Source organism: Leopardus geoffroyi, chromosome C1 (genome assembly GCF_018350155.1).
Source record: "Leopardus geoffroyi isolate Oge1 chromosome C1, O.geoffroyi_Oge1_pat1.0, whole genome shotgun sequence".
Classification (NCBI taxonomy): Eukaryota; Metazoa; Chordata; class Mammalia; order Carnivora; family Felidae; genus Leopardus; species Leopardus geoffroyi.
This window is the reverse complement of record NC_059328.1, coordinates 62,270,677-62,295,893: the sequence shown is the minus strand read 5'-3', so window position 1 is coordinate 62,295,893 and position 25,217 is coordinate 62,270,677. Positions and strand designations below refer to the sequence as shown.

Sequence of the window (25,217 nt, the reverse complement as noted above, 5' to 3'; positions counted from 1 at the left end):
CAGAAGCCTAGAGAGAGAGAGAGATGTAGAAACAGGGGCTCTTCAGCCAGCTCCTTACTAGAAAGCTTTATGCTTGTATGACCACTTCGAGCTCCTTGTTCCCGTGTATTAGAGAGCCCCTTGGCAAATTGCATCTATGACTCCAGAATGACTGGGTGGGGAGACGAAGAGGCTGGGGGCTAAAAAGGAGTGAATGTAAATGGAAGTTCCGTGCTTTTAACTTCTACTGGACTGTAACGGGCTAGCCCCAAGCTGTTCAGAGGACTTACAACTTTGTAACCACAGGTCATAGAAAAGGCTCGGAGAGGTTTTAGAGGTGGGGTCGTTGTTCTGATAGAAATTGCCCTCAAGAAACGTAATTTCTAATCTGTAGGGGGAGAGGGGAGGATGAAGGAGCTCACCACAGACATGGGAGGAACAATCAGCACTTTTCCCATCCAGTTCCATTTGTCTATGAGCCCACATTGCTCAGGAGAAGAAAGCAGATTTGTCTAAATGTAGTCAAAGCTCGGCTCTAGATTCCTTTCATTGCTCCTCAAGACCCTAGTTGTCCTCTCAGGATTTATCCTGTCATCCTGGGGCAACTTTGTCCCCCAGGGCACATTTAGAAATGTCTGGAGGCTTTTTAGGGGAGCTGTTACTGGCATCTGGGAGTAAAGGCCAGGAAGCTGTTAAACACCCCACTGTGCACAGGACAGCCCCCACAAAGATGATTCCCTCCGACCTGTAAATAGTGCTGGGATCTAGAAACCTTGATTTAGCGACTACCCAATCTTCCTTTACTCTTTTTTTCATTAGCAAGAGTAAAGGCAGTAATTATCACACTGAATTTTCATAGTTTCCTGCCTCTTTTTTTTTTTTTCCCCCAAGTCTGCCTTTCAGTAGAAAAACTATTTTGTTTGGTGGAAGGACTCCCTTCTTCCTGAGTGGAATGAACATGGATAGCAGATTTCCCTCTCTCTCTCTCTCTCTCTTGCTCTTTTGAGTCAACTCTACCCCTGATGTGGGACTTAAACTCACAATCGTGAGATCAAGAGGCCCATGATCTACTGACTGAGCCAGCCAGGTGCCCCCAGCTTTCTCACTTTTTGAAGGAAGGCCAGGGGTACCTCAGACATCTTTCCAGTGAGCTGTGCCGGACTCGGGTATGAACAGCAGGTTTGCGTTTGCAGATCAGTTGTCATAACTGTACCAGTAGCATTTATGACACCTTGATGCTGACAGTAACAGGATGCCCAGACACCACAGAGCACTCGGTATGAGGTAGAAAGGAGGCTAAGTAAGTACATGCAGTATTTTGCAAGCGTCTTGATCTGAAGGTCACTACTTCTTTGTACCAATATGTCTTATAGAACACTTACTCAGAAGTCAGTACACTTCTGAATCCATTTTGGATGCCAACAAAGAACCTTTAATCACAGAGCTGAACACTAGAGGTAACTTAATGAGAGAAGAAAACGAACAATATTCTACAAAATCAAACCCGTGGCTCTCAAATGCAAGTCCACATAATTCAGTCTAGGAAAACATAATCACTGTGAAGTGCCCACCATAGTCTTAGGCCCCATCTCCAAGTAATGATATAAATTTGCTCTTTCAGTGACAAAATTCAAACAAATTTTTTACATACATTCTGTCTTGGTTCCTTTGCATTTCATTCCTTAACCATAAATCCAAAGCCCAACTTGTGGTAGGGAAGTAAAGAGGACCAGTATAAACAAGCCAATTTAAGGAGACCTTAGAGGGTAAAATATTATAATTGGAAGCAAGCCTGCCACGGTAGGAATTGTTGCTGTCAGTTTGGGGGAAATCTCTCCTTAGGTATATGCGGAATGCTGTCAGCCGCTGTCCTCAAAGCTGCCACTATTCCGGCCAGAATGGAAATGCATCGGGCTCATGGGATCGGACACGTAGCCTGCATCAGAATAGAAGTTCAGCTGTTACTTATCGGCCTTTCAGTCCATCTTCCCAATTTTTCTTAACCAGCCTCACCCAGTGCACCACAGCTGCCAAGCAGCTCCTCTCGGCTCACGTGAACAGAGAATCTGGGCGAAGGCTGCTGGCAAGCAGTCGTAAAACACAGGCAAAATTTAAAATGCAAACATAGAGCTGAGACCAGAGGAACACAAATGATGGATGTGTGATTTAGACCCACGCAGGCCAAGTTTGGAGTAAAGAAGAGGACTGTTCCAGAAGGGGGTGTATCACGATGGCTAAAATCATGGGCTTTCAAGTCAGGCCAGTGTGGGTTTAAACCTTGGCCCCACTACTTACCGGTTCTGTGATTTTTGTCCACTTAACCTTTCTAAGCCCCAGTGTCTTCATCTGTAAATAGGAACACTAACATCACTTATTTGTAAGGTTGGTAACGTTGGTAAGACAATCCGTACAGTGTGTGACACAGTGAGTGTTGAGCAAATGGCAATTTTAAAAAGAAGGTGGAACTAGCAGAGAGAAAAAGGAAAGAGCCACTCTCTACAGCAGGTCAGCTCTGGTTGGGTTTTGTTTTGTTTTCCTCCCTGAGCACCCGGTTTTTAAGTGTACTTCAATGCTTAGGTCTAAATACCGGTGGTATTTGATGCTCCTTGAAGCAGTAGCCCTGTGTCCACAGAATGCAGCTAGTGGCTCAGGATCCGGCCGCTGTCCTAGAGAACACAGGACACGTGCAGGGAAGCAGTTAACTGTTCCAGCGCAAGTGAGGAAGCCGTTCATTGCTTCTGGGAAAATGGGCACATTTGTCAACAGCTATTGCTGCTTTTGCTCCCTGTGATACCTGAGTTTTCAGAACCAACTCAGCCATCTACATTTTCATCAAGGCATCTAGCAATATGCAGTTGGATAGGCTTATTTATTTTCGTAAGAAGGGTCTCTGTCAACGTCTCTCAGGCAGCACATAAACTCTCCAGAGAGGAGGTGCTGGGGCTGCTGCTGACTGGCCTATCTCACTCACCTCCAGCAGGGTTGACCCCGGTCAGCTGGCAGGAAGGCTGTGGTCAGGGGAAGCTGAGATGAGGGGAGGCAGGATACACACCACTGAATCCTAATTTCGGATGGACCTACATAAAATCTACATCCTAAAGCAAAATAGTTCCTTTTGTTCAGACTGAAACTGCACCTTCATTCCAGGCCTGGATAGATGCTTTCATAAGCTTGCAATTCTTTTATTGCTATCATCAACCTTCTAGTGTACCACATGCGATTTTACTGGCCTGTGATGCTCCAGTGGAAATCTGATTGTGAGTGCACATCCCTCTAGTGTGTGTGTGTGTGTGTGTGTGTGTGTGTGTGTATGTGTGGCGGCGGGAAGGGGGGACACTCTCCTTCTGGGACGGGTAGCAAAACCAGCAGGGCCTGGGTACTGACATTTTTTATTGATGCATCCTGCCAAAGTTGAATGACAGGCCCTTGTGTGGCCACTTGGCTTAAGAGGAACCCAAGTGAAATTTGACCACAGGCTTTAGGAAAAGACTGAGCCGTGTCTGCACATTTTGTTGCTGTAGGGCGAAAGGTCTCACATACAGAGAAAATTGCAATGCATGTAATTTTATCTTCATTTTCTAGCCCTGTCTTTGAGGGTGGAGAGGAAGAAACGGTTCAGAATGTAGCTATTTTACCACACTTGGTTTATAAAATGGAAATGGAGGGCAATTAAAGCATTCTTTCTTGTACTATGTGATGTTCCTAGAGGGAGATCTTAAATATATCTTCTTTGCCTGTTGGGGCTCTCACTCCCTTCAAACACCCTAATGTTTTCTTCAACTCTGGCACAAACATGCATAGGGAAACCCAACTTTTGCCTTATTGCATTACTTTTGTCTTCTCCATCTTGAAGAATTCTGCTCAAAGTCTTATTCCTTTAAGAAACAGATCGTTAGGTTAACGAAATGCTTCATCTTGAAATGTTTCATCCACCATGAAAGGAAAGACTTCTGGTCAAAGCACACATTTCAAAGCGTGCCCTGTATTTTGTGGTTGTGTGGTCACATCTGTAAAGGTTTGAAAAAACGATAGTATATCTATAAAAAATGTGATGATGTGACACTTAGAGCACATTTTCCCCGGTTACTGGACTGGCCAATTATGCTGTAAAGCTGATGATAAAAAGCACTCGGCTGCATTCTAGACACGTCCTGGGAGTCGGAGCACAAAGTTTCCTTTCTTTAATGTTCCCAAGTAGTTTGTCTGCATCTATCCAGAAGATTTTTTTTTTCCTTCGTTTCTTAAAGGCTTTCTAATGCCTTAGGTAATAATACTTGGCAAACGAGGTGCACTGGTGAGGATCCCAAAGCTGAGGGTTTCCAGGGTCTATTACCATTCACTAAATCAGAGAACCGGGAACACATCATCCAATTTATTCTTCCCCAAACCCAGTTCTTGTAATAAATCTGATCTCTTTAACTGACATACATTTTTTTTTCGGTCCTCCATATTGTCAAGGAAAGTTCCCATGAATAAATGAGCCCATTGTGCTAAAATTCCAATTAAATATAGAGACTCTCGGGCTTAGAGGTTGGAAAAAGGACATTACAGGCCTAGCACATTAATATGGCAGCTGGTGATAAGGGTGATTACCCAGCCTCTGGCTTCCAAGGGCCTGCATAGAACTGTGTTAATTATTTCAAAGAGCTTTATTAATTCCTTCTAAAGTAGACCCGTGCAAAAAGATACCATCAGTGATACCTCCATCGCCTCTCTAGGTTTTTGAGGGGATGGCTGGGTTTACAATTTACCCTTAGGTACTTGCCAAAGGGGAGGAGCTCCCCCAGCATATGACGTAATTGTAGAAACTCATCTCTTGTTTTTCTCCTCCCTACATACCTGTGATGTGAGGCTTACAGGCAGTGAACTCAGGAAGGTGGCAACGGGGTGTTTGGAATATCACAAGATGCAGGAGACTTATCTCTTCTTCCATGTATACACACACTCTGATATACTTGCACATATCCTTACACACTTATGCACACACATTAGTAAACTCAAAGGTAAATGCAGAGTTACATAAGATCAAAGTTTGTACTTTTATAACATACTGTTTTTAAAGCATCCTATTATAAAATAGAATCTATTCTTCCTTATTATGAATAAATATCACCTTCCTAGGGGAAGTTTCCTTAATCATTCTGAGCAATCTATGTACTTACCATATTTGTCAATGGGTGATAATTGAAGACCCCTCTTCATCTCCTCCAAAGACAGGCCTTGAGAAGAACACTGTCCAGCACTGGAAAATTCCATGCAACACATGATTTCACACTCTGAAAATTATGGTGGTGGTTTGCTAACAACATTTTTATAAAACACAACTTATTCATTCAGGATAGATCCCAGAAAACTGGCAAAGTAATACAAAGGTGTTTTTATGCTACAAGTGACTAGTTGGGAGAGAGTTCAGAATTGTTTGGAGTAAGTCATATCTCGGTGTGAGTACTGGCTCTTCCAGGTAGGCTACGATTCCCAGTTGTGTAAACTTGGGCACGCCACCCTTTCTGAGCCTCAGTTTATTAACCTGTAAGATGGGAAAAGTACATAAATAATTTCCAGTTTGTTTGGATGATTAAATGTAACAAAAAGGAGTGTTGAATCTAAATCCTGAGTTAATATAATTGCAAGGATTTCTTAAAAGCAACTAATAGCCAGAGTATTATCTTAGTAATAATCACTATCAGTAAAACACATGCCAAGAGATATTATTATATTGCTGTTATTATAGTAGGAATTATATGAGCTAGTGATAAGATTTACTGCATGATTCCAATGCATTAAATGCATAAGTCTATCATCTCATTTAATCCTTATTACCAAACATTTCTCTCATTTTACAGATTAGGAGACTGAGGTGGAGCAGTTAAGTAACTTGTTACACAGGTTTGGTAACTGGCTCATCTATGGTTCAAACCCAGGTCTTTTAGATTCCAAAGCCTGTGTGCTTATCTGGTACTCAAAAAGGAATTTCTTCTTTAATCCTTCTCTTCCTCAGACTTCTGCTACCCTTTTACCACACTGGTTAATGGGTTTGTTTTCTTTTTACCTCTTCAGACTCAAAACCTGAAGTCATCAAAACCCTCACCCTCATGTCGAATCACATCTGTCAGTTAATCATATATCTGTGGTTTCTCTTGTGTCCATGTCTCACCCAAACTTTAGCGTCCTCCAGGAGGCTTCCCTAGTTCCCCCCAGTGCTCCCCTCACTGTGCTCACAGAACTCTCAATTCCCCCGTCCCAAGCCAGAGCTCTCATCTCGGTTCCCGGCACCACACCATTCAGTTACTTACGCCAAAATTTTTCTTTTTTTCACAACTCTCACCTAATGCAAATGTTTTTTAGCTCTGCCTCCATCATGGAACCCTAATCCATTCATCTGCCTTCTCCTTCAAGATCCGGGCCATATAATTTTCTTGTTTGGATCTCCGCAGTTTGCCTCTTAATTCATGTTCCTGCTTTCACTCCTGTCTCCTGATAACCCATTTTCCATATATTATCCAGAATGTTCTTTTCACAGTATAAAACAGATTAAGACATTCTCCTACTTAAATCATTCTAGTGGCTTCCCAGTTCATTTAGAGTAAAATGTACTCCAATGCTCTCCCCTCACCTACAAGGCGCTGGCCCTGCCTACCTCAACCTCAACTCGTACCCTCCTCCCCATCTTTTGGTAAGCACTTCATGTTCTTTCTGTCCCTTACACCATCCAAGCTCTTTCCTAATCCAGAGCTCTTGCACTTGCTAACTAACTCTGCATGGAATGATCTTCTTAATGAACCCAAATTCTGCTTTAATGAACCACTGCCCTGCCTTCACCCATGCCTGGATCCTCTGTCATTCAGGCCTCAGTTGCAACATCACCTCCTCAGAGAGGCCTTCCCTGACCACTGTTCCAAAGTGGCATTTCCTTGGCTTATCATCACTTTCTATCTCATGTCAATGTGTTTCTTTGACATGAAGCTATATAAAATTATCTTGTCCATTTATCCATTTACTTATATATTCTATCACACAATGAAGTTGGGAGCCTTGTCTATCTTATCTCCCTTATTCCCTGCTATATACTCAACACTTACAGTGCCTGGCATGTAGGAGAAACTCCAAAAAAAAAAAAAAAAAAAAAAGTTTTGAACAATTTAATTATTGATAGGTCCTTAAATAATGTCCTTCTCTTAGGTCACTCAATCCTCCCCTGTACAAGGTCTTCTGGTAACAAAAATCCTGCCAGGACTCTCCCCTGTTCCCCACTGCGGTTCCTCAGGCCCACGTTCCAAACCCTCTGCTTCCAAACCTACTTGCGTTCTGTGTGTATCTCATGTTCTGCAGTTCCTCAGTATCTTTTCTCCCCAAGTTCAAGCCACGCTAATAGACTTTGTACTTTCTGAAACATCCTGAATTTTCCTTCCTCCACGGTTGTGGTTCAGCTGCTCCCACTACTTGAATCTGCTTGGTAACATCTTTTTTTTTTACATTACATTTTTTTTTAACATTTATTTATTTTTGAGAGACAGAGAGAGACAGAGCACAAGCAAGGGTGGGACAGAGAGAAAAGGAAACGCAGAATCCGAAGCAGGCTCCAGGCTCTGAGCTCCCAACACAGAGCCCAACGCGAGGCTCGAGTGCATGAACCCTGAGATCATGACCTGAGCGGAAGTCCAATGCTTAATCAACTGGGACACCCAGGAGCCCCAGTGACATCTTATTTGTCTCTAAGGGGAAGCATTAAGAAGGAACATTCTGGTGCTACATTCCCTGAATTTGAATCCTGACTCTATTACTTACTAGCAATGACCTTGGGCATACGTTATTTAACTACTCTTTGCTTTAGATTATGCAACTATAAAATGGGAATTATATCAACACTTGACTTATAAGGTTAATCATGAGAATTAAAGAATTAAGAAGTTTAAAAGATTTTGGGAAGTGCTAGTACGTAGTAAGCACTCAATAAACGTTACCTACTTTTATTATGTGTCAAGGTCCAACTCAAAGGAAACATTTCCTCAAAGTCTTCTTGGAAACCCCACTTGGAATTTCATACCCTCTAGTACTTTGTACTTCTAGCACAGTGCTTATCAGAGTTTGCCTCTGTGTGTGGCAACGGCCTGTATTTGTATGCTAGTGAAGCCCACTAAACAGCCTATTCCCGGAGGTCAGACATCCCATCTGATATCTTTGGATCTCCCACAGGGCTTAGCTGGTACTTTGTAAATAGTTAAAATAAAATTATTACAAAATGTCCACCTGGAGAAGTGAGATTTTTCTAAACTCTAATATAAATTCACACTGCTTCATCCACTTAGCTGCCTTAAAATGACTATAGGTTTGGCCTCACTTTCTTAAGGGATAATGTGAAGCTGTTTCTTAGAGGGGAGCAATGATTAAAAAGAAGAAAAGGTATTGCCTTAAAGTGGGACATGGGATTATCTCAATCAACATTAAATGGCAAACCACACTCGGTTCTGGGCAACAGACTGTCATTCAAGATATTTTTCAAAATAAAATTTACCCTACTAATACCCTAAATTTTACCTACCTACTAGAACCTCTTAAGCACTCCAGCTCCTTTTAAGAAATGTGCTGTACATAGTGGTCTTGGCAACAACAAGATAATAGGGAATAAATATTTTATCATCAAAAAGGCTATCTGGTTTCCTATGAATAAAAGCCCATCTCCAAGCTGTCTTATTTATTCAGTTGCTAAATGCAATTCATGCCAGGGGACTTAACCTTCCTGCCCAGGAGATACCACATTGGCTGGTTCTGGACGCTGTTCTAGGATGACAGACAGATGGAAGCTAACTGTGCCCAGGTCAAACAAAGCAGAAGAAACCAAACCCTGATCCATGGAAGTAGTTGTCCTCAACTCATGCACATCCAGAATTCAGCAGGAGTTTCACAGAAGCCCAGAGTTTAAGAGACATACCGGGACCTCTGTTGGCTGAAGTTGTGGCCAGTGAAAATAGGCATTTCCAGTGATGCAGCTGTCCCATGAATTCAATGAAAGTAAATGTGAACCAATGGCAGGTAAGAAAAGCACTCGATTTTGCAGTGTTTCAATACTGCTGGTCAACTAGGTGGCCTTCTTTATGTTAAAAGGACCTATATATCATACAGAGGCATATATATCAATGATATAGAATATTATATGAGTGATTTCATGTATATGTTTAATGACAGTGTAATGAAATTTTCTCTTTTGAAGAGAATAGCAGAGGGGTGCCTGGGTGACTCACTCAGTCGGGTGAATATCCGACTTGGGCTCAGGTCATGATCTCACAGTTTGTGAATTTGAGGCCCACATCAGGCTCTGCGCTGACAGCTCAGAGCCTGGAGCCTGCTTTGGATTCTGTGTCTCCCTCTCTCTGCTCCTCCCATGCTGATGCGCTCTCTCTCTCTCTCTCTCTCTCTCTCTCAAAAGTAAATAAACATTAAAAAAATAAAGAGAATCTTTATGTTAGCTTTTGCACACTACCACATTATACTGATACATCTCACTTTTAGTGCTAAAATTAATTTCAGTTATTTTAGGCTAAATAGTTCAAATTAATTCTGTGATGTACATGTACAGATAAACATAGTCATTGACCATCGTTTCTTACAAAGGTGCACTGGGGAATGAGTAATTTATTCAGAAAGAAAAAATCCATCATGTTAGATTTGCTTTATTTCTTTTTGGTGAGGATAAATTTCAAGGGGGAAATATGCACATCTAGTTTCCTCAGATACTGGACACTGTTTCTCCTGATTGCTTGTAAGTAAGAAGGGGAGATCTGTGCCAAATGACAAGTGGTTGGATTGAACTGTCACTGGGTGGATATCCAGGACTGATCAAGACTTCAGGTAGGTGACATTCTCCAAAGGGTTAAGCTGAGCCTTAGACACTGGGAATAGTTAAAAGAAAGCACCACATTTCCTGAAGTTAGAATTGTCCCAAAATAGATTGAGTTGTTCTAGAAGGGGGTACTGTCCTATTCCTGGAAATTTTGAAGGTATGGCTAGAGTACATCGTGGCCGTGGGTGCTGTAGAGGGATCCAAGTGATGTGCCATTCCAGGTCCCTCTGTTTCTTACATTCTAAGATTCTTTGGAAGGTATTCATGAGCCATGTAGATTTCGTGAAACTGGCTTTGATGTATTGGAAGGCAGCTTGAGATTACATTTCCCACTCAGGCAGAAGATTTTTATCTTCCTTATCTGAAGTGTCTGACATTTGTCCATGGCTGAGTGCCTCATTTCCCTATACCTGCCACAGCATACCTGGCTACACATTACTGCTACTACTCAAGGTGGTGTTTGTAGCTTTTTGTCTATATACTTTTCATTTGAAATAGTAACTGAACCGTGCTATTTGCCTGAAGGAACCATCTCTTTTCGTGGTCTATTTCAAAGGAAGAACCGCATTGCCATCTAAGTTGAAGCAAAGGAAAAGTGTGGAGAAATCACTTTCACATAAACCCATCATTAAGGATTTGACTGACGGGTTGTGTAAGTCTGGTACTAAAAACTCCTGAGCTCCTTCACAAAAGTTTTTATAGAAAATAAATTTGTAGGGGCGCCAGTCAGTTAAGCATCCCACCCTTGATCTTGGCTCAGGTCCATGATCTCCTGGTTCGGGAGCTCAAGTCCCACATCTAGCTCTGTGCTGACGGCTCAGAGCCTGCTTAGGATTCCATTTCTCCTTCTCTCTGCCTATCCCCTGCTTGCTCTCTCTCTCTCTCTCTCTCTCTTTCTCTCTCTCTTTTTCAAAATAGAGACATAACATTTTTTAAAAAGAAGATAAATTTGTAGGATATTCATGTTGCAATGCCTGAGGGGTGGAGAAAAACTCTAAAACACTAATTCATCTCTCTCTTTTTTAATGTTTATATATTTTTGAGAGAATGCAGGCAGGGGATGGGCAGAGAGAAAGGGGGACAGAGGATCCGAAGGGGACTCTGCACTGACAGGCTGACAGCAAAGAGCTGGATGCAGGGCTCAAACCCACAAACCACAAAATCATGACTTGAGCCGAAGTCAGATGCTCAACTGACTGAGCCACCCAGGTGCTCCCACACTATGTCATCTCTTAATCCAGAAAGGTATATTGTTAACCAGGGCCTATGAGGAAGTAAGAAAAGTACTGTCTAAAGAGAGTCCAGGGAACTCTGGTGCCATCTCTTCAGAGTGGCAGGAGCGGGCAGTGCCACAATGAGTTCAAATGGCCCCATTTAGAGCCTCAAAATCAGCCAGTATTGTGGCTTCCAAACAAAAGCCTGCCAAATGCTTTTGGTACTGGAGCAATGAATCATGGTTTTGGCTGTGGGATTTCATAAATTCTCAGAGTATTTGCTAGTGTCATAATGGCTTCTGACTGAATTACATTCCAAAGAAGACATCAGGTGGGCATAGAGTCCAAAAGAAACCATTTTTATCATATTCTTCCAAGTATGGTTTTCACAGAGCTGGGGTCTTTGGGTGAATTAGAGCAAATGAATATAGTCTGCATGGATTGAAAGCAAGACTGAAATAAAACAACTAAATAAAAACAAAGAGACCTACAACATTAAGTTCTACCATAATGATATAATAATCTCTTATATTTGTAGAGGGTTTTATAGCGTGAGCATACTTTTATATTAATTAGCTTAGAGTATTTTTACAAAACCTCCATGAGGTATCTGGGAAAGCATTAATTTTACCTCCATTCTATATCAGGCTCAGGAAGTTTGAACAACCTGAATAAACTCACAGAGCTAACAAGAGGCAGAGACAGAACTTGAACAAAAACATCTTCAGACTTCCAGTCCATGCTCTTTCTTCTAAAGCACACTACATTTAATAGCAGTCCCTGTCAAACTCTTGTTCTGTTTCCATCTGAGGAGCTCACTGAATTAGTCATGAGTTACAGTTTTGCACTCTTTGCATATAAAGACCAACACTAAGATCCTCATAGAAAAATATCCTTTATCATCATAAAGAAACCAGAGTCAGCTTTCTCATGACTTGCTTTGTTAGATCTTTAAGAAAATTTTATTTTCCCCTACCCAACCTTTCTAAATAAGATGTTTATAACTCTCCACCACTCTCTGATCCTGTGCAAGGTTTTCTAAGCTGCATGGATTCATCTTCCTAAACACTGCTCCGGCTATATTGAACAGAAAACCATTAGGTTACTAGTGTGATTAAAGACTTCAGGCACAATTTTCTTCCATTCAAGTTGGTCCAATTAGTTTTTATGCAGCTAAAAGTGCCCTCAGGCTACCTGTAACCTAGAAGAGTTAGTCATTTGGACTTTGCCCAGGCAACACCATCCAAGGCCGCACAGCTTTGCAAATATGCTTTGTGGTGTGTTAGGTTTTTTTTTTTGTTTTTTTTGTTTTTTTTTGTTTTTTTTTTTTTTGCCATCTGTCATAATGATGTTACTTGTGAAAGAATATTAGCAAGGAGACCAGTGCCATATGCACCTTTATCCCCTTCCTCAAGAGGAATGTATCCAAGTGAAAAGTCATTTCTTTCACTCAACATGAAACACATACAGGTAACAGCTAACCAGAATTTCAGTTCTTTGACACTAATCTAAGGGACTAATACAAAGAAAAGATAGAGAAGCAGCCTGCTGAGATCCCTAATAAAGGTGTTTACACAAGGAAAGTAAACGCTTTGCCATAGAAAAGGCTACTAGAGTCATCTGGCTCCTCCTTTTGGCATTTAGCTGAAAACAAATAGATCTATTTAAAACAGATCTGTCACAAGGGATAAATGCCTCTCCATGCCTTACAATGTCTTTCTATGTAGCCCACCTTTTCTCTGGCCCAAAGAGAGGCGACATTTCTATAAGAAATGGGATCACCTTTGGCCTAACTTTGAAATAGTCCAGTCAGACTCTTATGAATAAGCATTTGTTAATTTATCAGTTAAGTTCAACATATTTATTTATTCATGATTTCATCCCACTGTTTTCAGAATATTATTTTGTCTTTGTCAATATTCCCTACTTGATAATGTCCTAAATTAAAACAAATTTATTGCTCCCATTACAGTGAATGGGCAATGGCCAAAATATTTAATGGGGCCAGGGGTCAGTGCAAAATATCTCTTTCAGGAAAATCAAACCCATCAGCTTTCTTTCAGTGGCAAATGTCCCCAGCTATAAAAGGCCTGAAAGACTTGGCAATGGGTCATGGCTCTGTTTGAGCCATTAGGCAAATATCCAAGGTCTCAGCTCCCCCATTTTTAAGGGAAAAAGCAATTAGGAAAAGAATTATGAATAAGGAAAAATGCAGCAAGAATTGAAACTGTGCACTAATTCCTTGATGGCTCATCAATTTTTAATGTGCTTAACAGTAACGTAACAATACTACCACCTCTCAATTTACCTATACTTTAAGCAGGTATAAATGAGGAATTGTGCAATCCAGTAGGAGGTGAACTTTGCATGCCTTGACTGCTTTCAAAACTGAGGAACATCCTTTAAATATACCAAACATCTTTTTTTTTTTTAAGTTTATTTATTTATTTTGAGAGAGAGAGAGAACGTGCACGCACATAAGTGGGGGAGGGGCAGACATGGAGAGAAAGAGAATCCCCAAGCAGGCTCCACGCTGCCAGCATAGAGCCTGATGGGGGGCTCGAACTAACAAACCATGAGAACATGACCTGATCCGAAGTTAAGAGCTGGACACTTAACCGACTGGGTCACCCAGGCACCCCAGCAAACATCCTTCTTATCCTTCACCTTCTGTACTTACTATCATTCCCCCTCAAAAAGGGGAAGTATTTTAAATATTAGAACTAGGAGATCTTAGGAGCATGATGATCATAAAGCTCACTTCTCACTCCTCCATTTTCCCACCTCATTTTACCAAGAATGAAATTTGAAGCCTTGTGAAGTGAAATAACTTACCCAAGTTCATATATCAAGGTTATAGTGATATCAGGATATAGCGTGGGGTTCTAGACTTCTTTGTTAATTTTTATTCCTGTTTTGTTTTTTTTTTTTAATTTTTTTTTTCAACGTTTTTTATTTATTTTTGGGACAGAGAGAGACAGAGCATGAACGGGGGAGGGGCAGAGAGAGAGGGAGACACAGAATCGGAAACAGGCTCCAGGCTCCGAGCCATCAGCCCAAAGCCTGACGCGGGGCTCGAACTCACGGACCGCGAGATCGTGACCTGGCTGAAGTCGGACGCTTAACCGACTGCGCCACCCAGGCGCCCCTTTATTCCTGTTTTTAAAGAAAACACAGAAACCAAATTTTGTTGCATCCCTGCTAAGTGTCACAGTCTATTAGATGCCTCACCAATCTTATTACATACATTTGCTGCACCTAACAACCCATTTTACACGTGTGGAAAACAAGTTTAAGTCTTGTCCAGGATCACACAGCTGTAATTCAAATGTAGGCTAGGCAGGACCCAAATCACCTGCTTTTCCCGTTTAACACTGTTAGCTCTGGAAATGATTCCAAATTTATACCCACAACCTTGTCTCTCTCCTTCTCTTCATGATTGGTTATCAAGCACAATGCCAGGTTCTGTGCTAAGTGCTAGGAACCCAGATATGAGTGTGATGGACATGTACTCTACCCTTTGGGGTAAATAGAAATGTAGACACGTGCAGGTGAACTTAATGCCTGGGGACACAGTATACTATAAAGGGTACCCTCCCTACACACTGGAGCTGCAGGATAAGTGAATTCTCAAAGGGAGGGAATTACTGGGATAGAAATAGGTTGGGGCCTGTGCAAAGACCTGGGAAATGAAGTGGCCAAAGTAAATGTATGAATTTTTTTCTTAACTTTTTGTTTTGAAACAATCTCAAAACAAAGGAAGGTTGCAAACATGGTATAATTTTCTTTTTAATCCTGAACCATTTGAGAGTAAGTTGTCAATCTGATTGCCTACCATTTCCCATATACCTTAGTGTATTCCTAAAATAAAGACATTCTCCTACATAGCCTAATATAATCATTTGATTTCATCTTCTCTCGGACTCCATTCAAGTTTTGCCCATTATCTCTATACTTTACAGCGAGAAATGTGTGATTCTTGCTGAGAATCACACACTGTGTTTAGTTGTTACGTTTCTTTAATCTCCTTCAGTTGGAAACAGTTTCTCCATCATTACTTGAGTTTCATGACCCTGAACAATTTTGAAGATGACAAGCCAGTGATGTTGCAGACTATCCTTCAATTTGGTTTTATCTGAGGTTTACTAATGATTAAATTAAAATTACATGTGATGCGGGAAGCATCACACAGGTGTTGCTGTGTTCTCCTCACTCTATCGCATCACATTTTGATTTGTCCCATTATTGTGTTCTTAATTTTCGTTACTTGGTTAAGGCGGTATCTGACAGGACTCTCTACTACAAAACTACTCTTTTTCTTTCTGTAATTAATAAGGATTTTGTGGGGTGTTACTTTGAGACTATATAAATATCCCATATCTCAACCAAATTTCAGTATCTTCATTTATTTATTTCTGTATGGATTTCGTTATTATTTTATTGAAGGGGTTGTAAGGTTACTGTCATTATTCATTTTGATGCTTAAATTATCCCATAGTTGGCAAGCAAGAGCCCCGTCAAGCTGTCCCTTTGATACACACCCACCCTTGAAAACCTCTCTACTCTGTGGCACCAGACATTCCAGGCTTATTTTGTACTCTCCTTGTCCCAGCCTTGAAGTCTGCCATTTCTCCAAAGTGCCCTGTTTACTTTTAGTGGAGAATAGTATTTAGAAATGAAGACCTAGATGCTTGGTTGAAATGTTGCTGCTCCCAGACCCTCTCACAGAGCAGGCAAAACTGAAGAACATGTATGTACATACATACGTGTGTAAACACATTCAGACCTCTTCCTCCACTCTCATATAATTCCAATACAATCCAACGTCACAAGGCCCATTCTAGTTTTCTCCCTTTCCATGTTTCTAACACTCTTCTCTCACAATGAGAAAATGAGAAACCTGGTTTCCATTATCCTTAATATGATCAATGCCCTGGAAAGTACAAATCCCTGACTGTTGTCACACCCGCGTCCATCAACACATACACAGATGTCCTCCTTTACCCCACTTGGGCTCCACTGTTGTCTCCAGGTGGCTCTCCTTACCCTCTTGTGTTCTGACACCCCACTCTGGGCTACATTCCCACCTGTCTGCCCTAAGCAGGTGCCACCTCACCTACCTTGGGCTCCACTGAGCTGTGCCCCGTGTGACGCCTTCTTCACCCTGTGTGGGTTCCACTCACTAGGACAGGGCTGCCTGTCTACACTTATACCCTATTCACCACCCTCATGCTCCGACTTCACCACATCAAGCACCTTCCTGTAACTGATACCCTTCTCAATCTGCATGGAACCACAGTGGCCACCACCTACCTTCATGAATGTCCTTCCCACTGTGCTTGGGCTCTGACACTCTATGTGGGGTAACTTCTTCACTGACCCCTCTCATGCATGCCCTCCTTCCCATGCTTGCACTCTGGCCTCCCATGCCAGGTTGCTCTCCCATGTAGATGCCTTCCTCACCATACCTGGGCTCTAGCACCTTGGCTGGGTAGCCCCAAACCCTCATGAAAACTCTTCCCTCCTCCCACTCTAGCTCTGACACCTCATGCTAGCCAGCTGCCACCCACCACCACTCTCGCCATCCACATGGACATTCTCCACACCGTACTTGGATTCAAACATCCTGTTCCACACCCCATGGAGAAGTCACTCTTGCTCAGCCCTATCTAATGGCTTTGGGACTAAGGCATTTAGGAAGAGGGGGGAAGAAAGGAAAAGAAGAGTAACAAGGATGGACTTTTTAAAATCTTAATTACATCCTGTCACACTCCTGCTGAAAATCCCTCAGTGGCTGATCAACCTTCTAATGCCCTGTCCTGGCTGCTGAAGTCTTCATGGTTTGACCTCTAGCTACCTACCTGGGACTTCACCCTGTAACACTCTTGCCTGCCTCCTATCCTGTGTCCACAACAGAGGCCTTGTATTTCTCCTCTTTTTCCTGTCTTATGAACTCTGCACTTTTGCTCTTTAGCCCTGCTGAATGTTGTTTCCCAGGCTTCTTCCTTGATTTCATGATTCTAACCAGCCCATCTAAACTACCTTTCCAGTCACTCTATCCTACCAACCTATTCTAACTGCCTGCATAGTATTTACCACAATCTCATTTTGTGTATTTATCCATTGTCACCTGTATAGGCAGATACAGTACTCTGCCTATATACCTTGGTCTACTTGGGAAGTCACCTTTAGAAGTTTGCATACATGCTCATGGTTTCCTGTGTTTCTCTGCACTTAAAGGTGGGGTGGGGGGTAGCTAATGCTCCTTCCCACCCACCCAAATGAGTCACCATCAGTGAGGAACAAGAGTTGGTGGATAAAGACTCCAGCATCCTTGCTGCTTGTTGGGAAAATTCTGAGACATGGTCTATACCTTCAGAGTTTACAATGTAAAATTAAGCCTTCATTGCCCACAGCAGTGACTTACTCATTAACATACATATCCCTTTATTTATTTTTTCTTCCTTCTCTTTCCTTCACTGTGCTTGAGATCACATCCCAGAAAAATAATTTTCACTCACATCCTTGTCTCATGGTCTGTTTAGGAAGAAATCCAAATTAAGATGGCCTGCCCCTTTCAACTAGAATAAGCTTCATGACAGCAGGGACTTGTCTTGTGTACTACTGTGTCTTGTTCTCCAGTGCCTTAAACTCATTGTCATGAACTAGGCACCCAATAAATATGTATTAAATGAATGAGTGATGATTCCTCCCTAGCAACTTTATTGATTCAAGTTTAATCTTTGTTTATTTACCTCTGATTCATTGGTCAGCCTCCTTCCATTTTCTTAGCCTCAGGAACAAGCTGTGCTCCCCCAGCTACATGTATTGGAACAGTAACCTCCACTGAGGGCTCCTTATTCCTGTTTCCTGTCCAGCCTATTCCACCCTCTATGTCATTCATTGCCAGGGAAATCTGAGAAGGATCCTTTGTTGTGGTATCCTCATCCCTTCACTGGTTTGTGGTACGGCTTTCCAGATATGAAAGTGAAATGGAACACGATGGAGATGTTTCTTCAAACATGTCTTCTGGGATAGAGGTGATGGCCATATGGAAAGGAAGAAGGAACCTCAGGGTCCACAGTGCTGCCCCAGCCATTTGCTCTCACCGTTGGCAGAACTCGCCTCATATTGCATATTCACCTGATCAACAAGCGGGCTGTAGATTCTTTATCGGGAGGGACCCTGCCTTAGGAATCTTAGTGTCCCCTGGGGCCTCACATAGCACCTAGCACTGACTAGTTGGAGTAAATGTGTTGACTTCTTGAAGGTAGACTTATTATTTTTCCATGGGGAGAGGAGTTTCCAATGTAAGCAGTTTTAGAGCTACGTGACTTGAGAAAATTGGAGTTTTTAAGTTCCTAGAGCCAGGCTCAGAAAATGTTTCCTGTAAATGGCCAGATAGTAAACATTTTAGAATTTGCAGACCATATGGTCTCTGTTGCAATGATTCAACTTTGGTATGATAGCACAAAAGCAGACATAGACAATATGTAAACAAAAGAGTGTGCTTGTGTTCACGAAAACTTTACAGAAACAGGCAGAGTTAGATTTGGCCCTTGGGCCATAGTTTATCAACCTCTCCTTTAGAGCAAGAGATAAACCTTTTATGTGGTGCTTCTCGAAGCTGTCTTCCACCTTTGGGCCAAACAATGCAATCCCAATGAAAGTAGGCTCTCCAGGCATCTTTCATTTTAGTAGTTTGTCTTAGAAGAGGAATAATTAAGACTAAAATATATGAGCTAATGGCAAAACAGAAAAAAAATTATACGTATTCAGCGTCTACCATATGTCAGACGTGTACAAAGTGTATTCTCACTTAACGCTCACTGCGACATCATTATTTTCATCCTATAGGTAAGATGCTTGAGACTTGGAGAGCTCAACTAACTTCCCATAAGGTCACACAGCTTATAAGTGGTGGAGCTTGAATTTGAACTCAGGCCCGTCTGAGCCCAAGCTTTTAACCACTATTTTATAATAATGGTCCCTTGGTGGGTATATAAGTAAAAATTGCAAAACCAATTTTATTGATGGAACATAAAAGTGGCATCTAGATAGGCACCTACAGAGCAGTACATATTCGTTTCCCCTTTTGGATTGAGGAAAGTTCAAAGGCCATCTTTGTTGATTTAACATCTCCAGGCTCTGTTGTGTGAATTCAGATCCCTGCAAGAAATTCCATGTTCCTTTGTTCTTTATGACAGGCCAGTCTGAATGGAGAGATTTTAAAACTCCCTAAACTCTTTGAACATGTGGAACATTGATCTTCACAAACCATTTGAAACACCCTAAGGAGGTTACAAAATTACAAGCAATGTTTTTTTGTTTTAAGTGAATGTATACTAAACCTCGGGGACCTTTTGCCTCATCATACAACACCAAAGCTTTCCTCGCCTCCTCTGTGTATTCTTTGCTGTCAGACCCTGAATAACAAAATGGTTATTATGTTGCTAGGGTGCCTTGTTCTTATTGAAAAGCTCTTCCACTGCCAGTAACGTGGGGGCTTTTACCCCACTCTTGTGTGATGTGCTGCGAAGCTTCTTTGAATCCTGGGGCAACTCAGGGTTTGACATTTCCTGCTGAGCCCACAACTGCTCCTGCCTTCTGTTTTGGCAGGAACATGACTATGGATTCTGTAAGAAGTGTTCTGTGGCCGGCTTGTGAGCTAGACCTCCATGGTTATTTTTATACTGGTATTTATTAAGCCTTGATATGTGCACTCCCGACTGCACGCTCCTTCAGAACAGGAGCCACGTTTGGTTATTTACCTCTGTGGCCCCGGCATCTGGGGCCTGGCATAGAGTATGCCCTCCACACGTATTTTAAAAGTGACTTTGATGGAACTGAACTCCTGGTGGTTCCTCCAGCCTTGTCTCTCAGCCCCGGCACGCAGTGCAGGTTGGCCACGTGCTCAGGGGCATAAGGTTTCTAGTCCTGGCACCTCCCCTGCGGAGCTGTGGCTTTAGACCAAGTTACATAACCTTCCTGTGCCTCACTTTCGTGTCGGCTTCCTCCTCACTTGGTTAGCTGCCCTCTTTAGTATGTTCTTTGTCAAATTGTTCATCACTGCTTTTTTTCACGTCTGTCTTCCCCAGCACCTAGCCCACAGCCTGTGCCAAATAAAATATTTATTAAATAATTGAATGAGAGGAAAGTAGGTTTAAAAGAACAAATGAATTGACCGCCATTCCTCTCAGTCCCACAAAGTACATCAGGCAGAATGATCCTTTTATTTTACTTATTTATTAAAAAAAAAAAATTAAGTTTGTTTATTTAAGAGAGAGCACCCAAGCAGGGTAGCAGGGAGGGGGCAGAGAGAGGGGAGAGAGAGAATCCCAAGCAGGCTCCACACCAACAGCACACAGGCCAATGTGGGGCTTAAACTCCCAGACCATGAGATCATGACCTGAGCCCAAAGCAGCTGCTTAACCGACTGAGCCACCAGGTGCCCTGAGTGATCCTTTAGAAAGCAGCCTGGGGGCGCCTGGGTGGCGCAGTCGGTTAAGCGTCCGACTTCAGCCAGGTCACGATCTCGCGGTCCGGGAGTTCGAGCCCCGCGTCAGGCTCTGGGCTGATGGCTCAGAGCCTGGAGCCTGTTTCCGATTCTGTGTCTCCCTCTCTCTCTGCCCCTCCCCCGTTCATGCTCTGTCTCTCTCTGTCCCAAAAATAAATAAACGTTGAAAAAAAAAAGAAAAAAAAAAAAAGAAAGCAGCCTGATCATGTGACTTCTCTGCTCGGATCCCTGTGGTGGCATGTGTCTCAATCTCAGTATATGCCGAAGTCCTCCCAATGGCCTGAGCCTCCTTCATGATCTGGCCCCTTGTCACTTCTCTATTCTGTCTCCTATGACTCTTCCCTATGATTATTTTGCTCCTTCTGGTCTCCAGGCCATTCCCTGAATTCACAGACATGATCTCACCTCAGGGACTTTGCACTTACTGTTCCCACAATCTGGAATGCTCTTCTCTAGAGGTTTCTGGTTTTCTAATTCACTCTGTTCACCTCTTTGCTCAAATGTTACCTCATGGGTGAGGTCTTCCCTGATCTTTCTGTTTAAAATGGCAAACCATGGGGTGCCTGGAAGGCTCAGCCGGTTGAGCATCTGACTTCGACTCAGGTCATGATCTTGCGGTTTGTGAGTTCCAGCCCCACATCATGCTCACTGGTGTCAGCCTGGAACCTGCTTTGGATCCTCTGTCCTCCTCTCTCTCTCTCAAAAATAAATAAACATTAAAAAAATAATAAAATTGCAAACCACATCTCTTTCTGCTCTCCCTATTCCTCACCTTTGTTTTAATATACTACAGAATTTTCTTTCAAAAAAAAAAAAAGGTCTGTTGGGGCGCCTGGGTGGCTCAGTGGGTTGAGCGTCTGACTTCAGCTCATGTCATGATCTCACACTCTGTGAGTTCAAGCCCTGCTTTGGGCTCTGTGCTGACAGCTCAGAGCCTGGAGCCCGCTTCAGATTCTGTGTCTCCCCCTCTCTCTGTTCCTCCCCTGCTCATGCTCTGTCTCTCTCTGTCTCAAAAATAAAAACATTTCAATAAAATCATAAAATAAAATAAAATAAAATAAAATAAAATAAAAGTCTGTCACTCTCCTCCCCCACTAGAATAAAAGCTCCATGAGGGAAGGGGTTATTTTGTTTTTGTCTGCTGCTGTACTGCAGAACCTAGAAGTGTAAGCCCTGGATACATATTTGCTAAATGAATGAATGAATTAAATTAAAGAATATCCACAGCCCTCAGAACTGAGAAAAGTGAAAAATCATTTACGAGTTTCTTTCTGGAGGGGTTTATGTGGCTTCTTGCTAACAATGCATTTTCGTGTACAGTTTTTAAGCATGAAAGGGTTTGTAGAGGCCCTCCAGTGAGTTACCAGTTGGCCCTACCTTGGGTCTGGCCACAGCCAATGGGGCTGGGCATCAGCCCTGGAGTGCATAGAGTACCAGGTGAACAGGGCCTACACCTCCCCATACAAGGGCCACACCCCTGTATTCTAGGCAGGCCCACAGAGCATGCCTTCTGCAGATTTCCATAACTAGCTGCATGGGGCAGAGATCAGGCTCTTAAAATAACCTCACAGGCTCTCCTGAATGCCTCCAAATACTATCTGGTGTCAATTACCACATAGTTACTGTGTGCTTTAAAGACTTTTCACATAGAAGAATTCACTGGAGTCTTTGTGGACACTGTAGCAAAAAATTACTCAACTGTGTTTGTGGCTGGTCACAGTTGGGCTGTCACCCAATGCCAAAGTTTAGCAAAAGCACTTCTCTAGTGAAAGCAAGAACTCCATATGCACCCATACCTTTGGAACTGTGGCTTAGGAGAACTGCCTTGTTCTCTTAGATGGATGGCCTAGAGAATAGTGAATGTCACACTCACAATTCTATAATACATGACTTTACAAAGCCATATGTTTCACAGAAGTGTCAATTAAGATAATGTTTATAAGAGCACTTTTTAACATCATAAGTGTTAGAATATTTATTCCACATATATATTTAAAATCTCATTTAATCTTCCCAGCAACCATGAGGGATGGGTATTATTATTATTATTAGCATCATTATTTTCATGAAGAAACTAAAGAGTGGAAAGGCTAGGTGCTTTGCCTGAGGTGAGTGAGCTCGCCTTAACAGGGAGGAGAAGAATCAGAACATCCTGCTTTACAGTGTCACTATATCACGGAAAGTCTTGTGATCTGTGGAGTGAAGTGAATGCATGGGGTTCTTTCCTCTCATTAGTAATTTGGATTTTTCAATTTTCAGTGGAAGTGGGCTTGGTGTTAGAAATTTGGGTTTCTGATCGTGGACCTATTGATGCTTTGGACCATAAGAAGCTGAGTTTTATGAATTCAGTCTCTTGCTGATTTCCCTCTACAGGCAAATAGGCAAAGTTTCCACTAAAGTCAGGGGCTAAGGTAAAAAGACAATGGATTTTGAACCTGAAAAAAACACCAATTTTTAAACTAGATTTGAATCCATAATCAATATTCCAACCAGAAAATGAATGTTATGCTGGGATTGCTTCCCTAGATATTTCTCACAGGTGTGTGCACCCCCCCCCCCCCCACACACACTTTAGAGACTTAGAAAACAACTGATCTAGGGATGTCTGGGTGGCTCAGTCAGTTGAGTGACCAATGTAGTATAGGTCAGGTTGGTTCAGGTCATGATCTCACGGCTCCCAAGTTCGAGCCCTGTGGGTTCGAGCCCCACGTTGGGCTCTGTGCTGACAGCTCAGAGCCTGGAGCCTGCTTCAGACTCTGTCTCCGTCTCTCTCTGCCCCTCCCCTGCTCACACTGTGTCTCTCTGTCTTTCAAAAATAAATAAATATTTTTAAAAATTTAAAAAAAAAGAAAGAAAACAACTGATCTACATTTTTGGAATGTGTGGGGGAGAGTCAGAGTCTCTCTTTCTCGTGCTGTGTTTTAAATATATAGTATCCTGAGGAGTTAAGTCTTCCATACTACATTGGAGGAATTAGTCATGCAACGCCCACTACAACTATCCCCCAAGCACGACTCTGGAAGTGTACCCCTTGGTCTACCTTTTAATGTAAGACGCCAGGCTGAATGGAAACCGTGTTAAGGGAGTGGGTAAGCTGAGCTGCCCAGGTCCCCATAGGAACACGAGGAACGTGGTCCCTTTATTCCTGCACATTTGCAGCAGCTGTGTCCTTTGGATTCTGGCTCCTCACAAGTGCAAGCAGCAGCAGCTCCAAGCACAGAACTGCCCTAAATGTCTCTCTTTGAAGCCCTTGAGTCCAAGCCTCCTATTTGTGTCTGGCTCTGATCCATCACGGCCTGAATGCTTCACCTGCTATGTTAAGCTTCCAATAGAGCCTGAACCAGATTTTTAAAAAGAACAATCCCCAGCCAGTGAATCTCAGCATGAGAGAGCTGGAAAAGTGAGAAGGGTGGGAACTAAGGCAGACAGTAATTACTTCCTAAGATCTATCTTTGGAAGGATATTGATAGATCTCCTTCATCTGGATTTGTCTGCTCTACCTGGATCCCAGCTACCTGTTTAGGAGATTAACAATGGTCGGATGCAAACCCACAATCACCCTGGGCTTTGGAGTAGTTAGGAGTCATAGCAGAAATGGCATGGGCTTGAAAGAAATTTCTACTTAACTTTCAGGATCGAAACCTTAATATCTATGTAGAAATAACTAGAAACATCCATTCACAATTTATTCAATCATGCATTTGCCTGTTAAACCCCGTGCCCCTCTTATCATAAAGTTTATAATGCTTTGCTAAATGGCCTGTTCAACAACTCTGTGAGGGTAGGGATGAGTCCACTTTGCTGACCACTGTATGCCCCACGCCTGGAAGATAGTGGGTCCTTACCAATTATTTGCTAAACAAAAAAAGGAAGAAAGAAAAAAAATGAAAAAAGCTTTATGAAAATAGCATTTAATATAAAATATGTGTGTGCGTGTGTGTATGTATATGATTAGATAGAAATTTATTGTGTTGGAATACAGATTTTCTATAATAGCTAACACTTATTGAGCAGTAACTATGTGCCAGACATTGTTTTAAGGTTTATGGACATTGTTTCACTTAATCTTCACAGTAATCATGAAGTAAGTACTATTATTTTCCTTGTTTTATAGGTAAGGAAACACATGGAAAGAGTTTAATTAGTTTGGCCACATAACATATAGGAAAGGCATTGCCAGAATATGAATGCAGCCAGTAGGGCCATAAGAATGTGCTCCTTGTCACTGCTATACACAGCCTCCATATAGATGTATCAGAATCCCCCCCCTCTGCAAACCCCCATAGTGACAGAGAGAGGACATTTAGGACACTTTCTAAAAATGTTCTGGGATTAAAGCTGGTTGTTGAGCTCTTGCCCAAAGGAGAAATACTTGTAAGAACACTGTCCAGCCGGGGTACCCAGAGCATAGAGAAAGTGGATCTGTGCTCTCGTAGATGGGACCTCAACACTGCCGTAGGGAACACTAGGGACTACTCAAGCTTCCCTTTACCTCTGCTCCCATATTACCATTATTCACAACTGAGGGAATTAAAGCTTCAAGCAAGTATCCCAAGATGAATCAAGTCCACATGGAACTTCCAGGTCTAAGTGTAGAGTCAGAATCCTGTTTTCTGTTAGGCTGATTTCAAGTCCCCCCAACCCAGTTGCTTAAACATGTTACAATTCA

At 42.3% G+C, this 25,217-nt stretch overlaps 1 protein-coding gene across 4 annotated transcripts in view; it reads right to left on the bottom strand.

Moving 5' to 3' along the window:
* Positions 1-1,384: 1,384 nt before the first annotated feature.
* Positions 1,385-25,217, bottom strand: part of LOC123598070 (serine/threonine-protein kinase TNNI3K) — a 289,720-nt gene continuing 265,887 nt past the window's right edge. For all 4 annotated transcript variants that reach the window (XM_045477849.1, XM_045477850.1, XM_045477851.1 and 1 more), the window contains 2 exons: positions 5,142-5,221; positions 1,385-1,915 (listed from right to left, as the gene is read on the bottom strand). In XM_045477849.1, coding sequence (XP_045333805.1) covers positions 1,839-1,915; positions 5,142-5,221 — 157 coding nt within the window. In that variant the 3' untranslated portion in view covers positions 1,385-1,838. The remainder of the gene's footprint in view (positions 1,916-5,141; positions 5,222-25,217) is intronic.